At 36.1% G+C, this 7,198-nt stretch overlaps 1 protein-coding gene across 1 annotated transcript; it reads right to left on the reverse strand.

Moving 5' to 3' along the window:
- Positions 1–4,600: 4,600 nt before the first annotated feature.
- LOC145017291 (O-fucosyltransferase family protein) lies at positions 4,601–6,790 on the reverse strand. Its single transcript, XM_078975348.1, has one exon. It carries the CDS (start codon positions 6,048–6,050, stop codon positions 4,752–4,754), a length of 1,299 nt encoding a protein of 432 aa, XP_078831474.1. The 5' UTR covers positions 6,051–6,790; the 3' UTR covers positions 4,601–4,751.
- Between the last annotated feature and the right edge of the window lie 408 nt (positions 6,791–7,198).

Below are 7,198 nucleotides of genomic sequence, written 5' to 3' on the forward strand. Positions count from 1 at the left end.
ACGAATACGGAGGCAAGGGGCACATGTCTAGAGACTGCCCAAAGAAAAATGAAGCAGCAAGGCTAGAGGCACCACCAAAGTCAAGGGCATTCCACATGATCCTCGACGAAGCCGAAAACAACGCGAGGATTCAAGGATGAAGACTTCATATCAATATATAAAGTCTGTATCAGGAAGTGTAGCCTATTAGAGGCGTAGTATAGGGTGAACTTGAACCTTTGTGTAATCGTTTCAAGAAATAATATAAACCCTAGTTTTGCTATCTAATGTGCTGTATGATTGTGTGATTTTCTTGTATGGTGACTTGGTCGACTGCGGGACAATACTTGGGACGAGTATGAGTAGGTGTGAAAGGTAGTAGATGCATATACTACCGGAAACACATGACTCACACTTGGATCAGGGAAAGTCACAAGGTTACCAAGAAGCTAGTAATTGATTCTGTTTTGTTCAAGTGTGTCATTACCCTTATTTCGGTAGTGACTAGTAAGATGGTTGTTATTCCGACCCTAGTGGTCATATCAAATTGAGTCCGACTACGGTGAGTATGTTACGTGGTTCAGAGAACCAAGTTTGAGGTAGCATCTGACTCAAGTCAGAAGGTTGAAATTAATACGATCGATAGTATCGCGCTCGTTGTTAAAAGAAGTTAGTAGGTAGAAATACTAGATGCTAAAAATGTGATGGTATCACATTAGAATATGAAGGAAGGTATATTCCATTTTGGAATTTAACTCTAAAAGACCAAGTCTAAGCGTTGCATCATGCGACAAGAGGTCATTAGAGCACGACCGATCGGTCTGTTGCAATAGATAAAGGGAAGTATTTATCCTAAGAAGAAGAAGGAGTCCTCAATAAGGACTTATTTGGTAACTCGAAGGTTACGATTGAATGTACAACATGGTAAGAAAAGCATATGCAAGATTGAGCATCATTTGCAGTCAAGAAGCGCTAGAGTTAAATACTCTTTCAAGGAGACACAGAAGTTACGATTAGTACTTAGGATGAAAAGATAACGTATGGAATCATTATCCAAGCCCTATTTCGTTGATGATTCCAGGACGTAATCATCCTAAGGGGGAGATAATTGTAACGCCTGTAGATCAGGGCTAGTCAATTTACAGATGATAAGCGTTAAAAATGACTTTTTAATAGAAAATTATTTAGAATGAATAATCTTAACTAAGTTGTAGTATATGTTACAAGGATTCCGTACATATAAAGAACACCGAAATCCGAATTATAACGAAGAAGTTATGACCTGTCGAAGTTTCGCGACAAAACCGGCACGACACAGCGCGACGTAAATAGTGAATTTACGATAGAGCGAGATTCGGCCTTAGCGATCTAAACGAAAGTCGTAGAATATGTTAAACCGAGAGCGTTCATAAAAAGAACGTCTAAATCTGACTTTGTATGAGGAAGTTATGATTTTTCTAAAGTTTCAACTTAGCGGTATGCAGCCCGAATACTCGATTTGAGATCGAGCGGTTTTTAGCCAAAACAATCCAAACGAGAATCGAAGATCTTGTTGATAGTGGTGCAACGGTAAAAAGACAGATGAAAACGGACGCCAGATAAAGAAGTTATGAATTAATAACGGAGTTTTCCTGTCTTGACCTACTAAAAATAATATAATAAAAATAAAGTCAAAATTTGCCGACGGAATCTAAATGAAAGTTGTAGAGCGTAGTCTCACCTACGCGTAGATATAAAGAACGTAGAAAACAGAGTTCATATGATGAAGATATGAATTTCGGAAGTTTTTAAATAATTAAGATATATAAATTTAATTATTTATTTCGGATATTATCCGAAAGGAGGGGGAGTCATCGACTTGATCCATGTTATGCCCCGCGTCCGAAGGAGTTACGCCCCGCGTACCTCGGTCTTGCTTGGCCCAGCTTCGTCCATGTTCCACCACCGAGACTTCGCCACCTGGAGCCTGACCCGAACTACGCCCACTGTAATGCCTCGGTCCGCCCAGCGTAGTCCGAGGATCAGACCCTATATAAAGGGTGCGAGGGTAGCCGACTTTTCTGCTCCTTTTCCCTTCTCTATCTCTCCCATTTTGCATCGTTTTCGTGCAAGAACTATCCCGAAGCCCCGATAGCAACCCCGAGACCTGAAGCAAGTTCCGAAGCCCCAAAGATCCCGAGAAGTAAAATTACCGAGCCGAAGCTCTGCCACCGAGAAGCCAATTTTTGTGAAGATCTTCCAGATCTACCGAAGAATACTACTTCTACAAGCCGTAGCGTTGTCCGATCATCTTCTGATCAAGTATCAATACGAAGACATATTTCACTGAGAGATTAAAAGAGATGTAAATCATTAGTGTAAATAAATGTAATTTATGTTTATGCTTATGTGTCTGTATCGGAACATGACATCCCGAGATTTTGTTATTTAATGAAAATACATTTTTTAAGGAAATGCTTTGATAAATTCTTATCATATTTTCTTTTGGGAAAAAAATTCCCCAATCGTTTTCTTTAAACGATTATTGTGATTTTAAAAATAAAGCATAAACACATCGGTATTTTCTGGCCGTGAAATTGAGGATGTCACAATGTACGATCAGGAACGACCACTGACACAACCACCACCACAATCATAGGTGACAAGACTATTTAATTTTGGTAATTGATTCAAATGTCGGTAATTGTTGGTTTAGTATTAGGAATGTTGGTAATTGTTAGTTTGATAATATTTTATATGTTGGTAATTGTTAGTTTGGTTATACTTTGATATATTGGTATTTTGTAGTTTGGTAATTGTTAGTTTGTAAAAGTGCAATGCTATAATGGTATTTTGTAGTTTGGTAATTGTTAGTTATTGTACAATGCTATAATGTGTTAGTTTCTGAAAGTACATTTGATAATTATTAGTTTCTGAAAGTACAATGCTATAATGATATTTTATATATAGAATGTTATAATGTTGGCTTAACTAATTATAAGACTATGTTGTTTTCTTTGTAGTTGGAAATGCTTCAAACGATGTTAAAAGATCCGACAGGTAGTGCCGCACTTGAAGATTGATTTCGTTCGTTGCCACAAAGAAATGAAACTAAAGGAAACGAGGAGAGCGGTGTTGACGAATAGCTAGTTGTATGATTTGTTTGTGTAAGCATTTTAGACTAGTATTTTTGATATTTTGTATTATGTTAAATTGGATGATTATTTTAAATGGATGTTGGATTAATATTTTGGAATGGAAGGATGTAGGATTATAATAATTAATATCATAGTAGTTTTTATGCAGTTTTTTTCAATTATAATATGAAATATTAAAAAAAACAAAACAACAATACCGGCGACGCCTTTAGTGGCGACAGTCGGTTATTAGCAGCGACAAGACTTTAGCGGCGACGACCGCTTATAAGCAGCTACAGGCCTTTAGCGGCAACAACTCGTAGTAGCGACGACATTTGGATTATCAGCGACGAGGCATCAACGACGACCTTTTAGCGGCGACATACGCTACTATTAGTGACAATGCGTGTGACCGGTAATACACTAATTTCTTGTAGTGGATGATAATGGGTCTAAAACATGATACGTCACTTTTTGTTATACAACGATGACATGACATGACAACACTTGTTATATGTGATGGGTCTAGAAAATTATACATCATATTTTTGTGCTTGGTCACTATACTAAAAGTCGAAGGAGAACAAAGTCAAGAGGAAGAGGAATCAAAGGGCACAATATTTTCATCAAAGAAAATAGCTGTCAATTACAAAAGATGAAAATGGTGTTGCTAATAAGACACCCCTTAGACACCCTATAATCATTTCTATAAAAATCAACTACTTGTAATCATCTTTTTCGGAAAACAATGCAATTTCAACCAATAAAAGTATTTCAAACATTAATTAGGGTTGTTTAAATGATAAAATAGAGTCCAATTAGTAGCACCCTTTTCAAAGTACTGCATGGACAATGACGTAAAGAAAAGACCATTTTTTATAAAATAAAAGATCAAACACTTTTGTTTTTGGCTTTAAAGGAAGTCATGCGTAAATTCCAACATTCCAAGTGCAAAATTGACAATTTTTGCCGTGAGGATAAGATCGTTTAAAAAGGTATAAAAAATTGGGGCGAGTTCTTTTATTTGTTTGGAATTGGCCCAAGGAAGCACATGTTCTTTTAGTGACAATTCTATCATTCTCTTCGTATTCTCAAGATTTTTTGTTTTTCAAAAATAAAATAATACATAAAATTATAATTTGAGTTGACCAAGTCGATCATGACAATCTGAAAACCAATTAACCGAAAGTCAACATTATCGGTCGGTTTAGTGATCGTTTAACCCGAAGCTGACTAACCATCTGATCTGATCACCTCTAAGAATAATATGTCGCTATGGTGTAGCCCACATATCACCTGTCCCACAATGGTTACATAATGTTTCCCCAAACACAAAACAAAAGCAGGATGCTTTGATAAAACACTAAAAAAAAGTCACTAAACTCAAAGAAAATGAAAAACTCAAATATGAAATTCTCAAATTGTGACAAATTGCATTTGCGATTGAGCATAATGGTTGAGGAATGAAACATGTTAACATAAACCGGTGCATTTTACTTGTTAAGTAATTAAATACCAAAGATTTTCCAATAGAAACACAACCTTAAATTGTTTACAAGATTCAGTATAACAATATCTATACAACTCAACATGTTTACAAAAAGAATCATCAATGTAATATATAAACCAATTTATATCCTAACCAATCTCCTCAACTCAACATGAAATATTATTGGACCCATAACTAATTGCCTGTAAACTTGAATCCAAAAAATCAGTCATCCATGGCCTCGGACCTCCAAACTCCCCTTTCAAATTATAAGCAAAAGATGGCCATTTAACATTCATCCCAATCTCACATCCTCTTTTAACCCCCATTTTCACCATCTTCTGACTCCTTTCAAGAACAACCAAACTCGAAAATGTCGAATAACTGTTCCCCACAAACACATCTGCCCTCAAACAAACTTCATAATCAATCGCAGATTGAATCAAATACGGATGATTCTTGTAAATCTCTACAACACCCAGTTTCTTCTTCTCAACCGGGTGCAACCCGGGGCCCCACCCGTTCAAAATCGACCCGTCTTCAAGAAGTGCATCAGCTACAGCAAGGTAAAGAACCGTTGGTGTTTTTAGACCCGGGATGTTGGATACCCGAGTTGTGATCTCGTTTTTGCTACTACAAATTTCTGATACATTTGATCTTTGTTGTAGTTTTTTGCAGTGTATCATCCAATCTTTTTCAATCCTCATATGAACTGCTACATATGGAGAATCGATGTCTGATTTTGATTTGGAGCCGAATTCTCTTATCTTGGCTACGACTTTATCAGCTTCGTTTGAGAATTCTTCTACTAAAACTAAGCATTCAAACACCTGCGCATAATCTTTCACAGGCCAATGATCATGCCATAGAAACGGGTTTTTTCCAGCTATACGAATCGTCTCGGATTCGTCATGCTTCAAGTTGTGTAATTGATCGAGATCTCTTTCAGGCGTCCATCGTCTGCCACTTCCCTTTTGAACAGTAACAATGTCGCTGTGGTTATGGAGATCAGAATATCGACCCAATTGGACAAACCCTTTACAGAGTGAATTGAATTTATCGAACTGAAACACTTTATCAAATGAAATCGGTTGTAATTGATCGATTTCTTTGTAGAATAAAGATGCGCTTAAGCTAGGCATGAGAAGGGTTCTGTTTAGTAATCTTGCTGTTAAGCAAGCTCTTGCGAAGGCGATCTTTTGGTTGTTTAATCCCCATACAATCTGGGGTACCTCTAAGAATCTCGTTCTGGGGTTTCCGGATTTTGATTCTAATAAATCGAATTTATGGAGGTTACGAGTTCTAAATTTAAAGGATTCCGGAAGGAAAAGGGTTCGGATGATTAATGCAGTTACAATTAAGAACAAGCTTTTGGAGAGAAGAGAACCCAAATGGAGCCCAAAGAATCTCAAATGCTTCAATTTTGTTAAGTCCATTTGAAATTTATGAATGGTAGCAAAAATCATACATGCATTTCAATCGACTTGAAAAAGAAGCAGGTGAACTTTACTGAATTCAACAATTAATTGCTAGTAATTGCGCAATCAAAGGAGCAAGTTCTCTCACCTGAAATCCACGCACAAATCCAGAGACTTCATCGGAATTCAATCAACCAGAGCGAATTTTTTAATAAAATAACGCGTTAAGTGCATGCAGTTAATCCGCCTTCTTTCTCTGTCTCTCGCGCACTAAAAAACACACACAGAAGCTAAACAATAACTGGATTTGTTGTGGAAATCGAATTGAAAGAGCCAAAATCCTTAAATCCCTAATCCTTTGAATAAAACCAGACAGAGAAAAACTGATTCAAGTGCATGCAATCAGCCTCTTTTTCTCTCTCACACAGGCAAAGTAAGAAACAGAGAGAGAAAAGAGACTGGAAACTTTGGGAATACTCTGAATAAAGAACAGACGATGATTCGATGGGAAAAAAAAAAAGGGAAAAGAACAACGAATTTTCTTGAAGGGGGAGAAGAACAGAAAGGGAAAAGATGATCGAGTTTAGATTCCAACCAACAAAAATCATGAAATCAAAACGCGTTCGTTCATCTTGAATTTCGATTGCAACAAAGAAGAACTACAATCTTCAGAATTATGTTGGTCTGAAAGCAACCCGAAAGAGAAATCAAATCGTAATCTTCAAAGTTCTCTTGATTTGAAAGCAAACCTAAATTGATCGTATAAATGTTGTTCCGTTTTAATTTTGTTTTAAGAAAAGAAAGAAAGGGACAACTTGGGTACAGCCTCCCAAAGTTGAAAATAACAAATATAAAAACTGAAAAATAGGTTGTAAAGGTCAAGTTACATAATAATAAAAATGATGCTTGATAATTATAAAATAAATTAACAGATGTTGACATTTTCAAGGAGAAAGAAACGAGGAAAGTAAGTGGGTAATTAATTTGTTACTAATATTTTTGTACTAAAAAATTTAATAAATTTAATTAAAAAGGGTGATAAATCCAATAAGAGTTTTGTATACACATGGGTAGCCTAAAAACAGGGTGTGCGAACCCAATAATTTTAAAGATTCCACAGAATTATTGTCTTCTCTATAAATGCCTAATTAAATTCAATTATTATATTTATTATCTTGGATGGTTTAAAAGTATAT

This window comes from Lactuca saligna, chromosome 9, assembly GCF_052625555.1.
Source record: "Lactuca saligna cultivar CGN05327 chromosome 9, ASM5262555v1, whole genome shotgun sequence".
In the NCBI taxonomy this organism is placed as follows: Eukaryota; Viridiplantae; Streptophyta; class Magnoliopsida; order Asterales; family Asteraceae; genus Lactuca; species Lactuca saligna.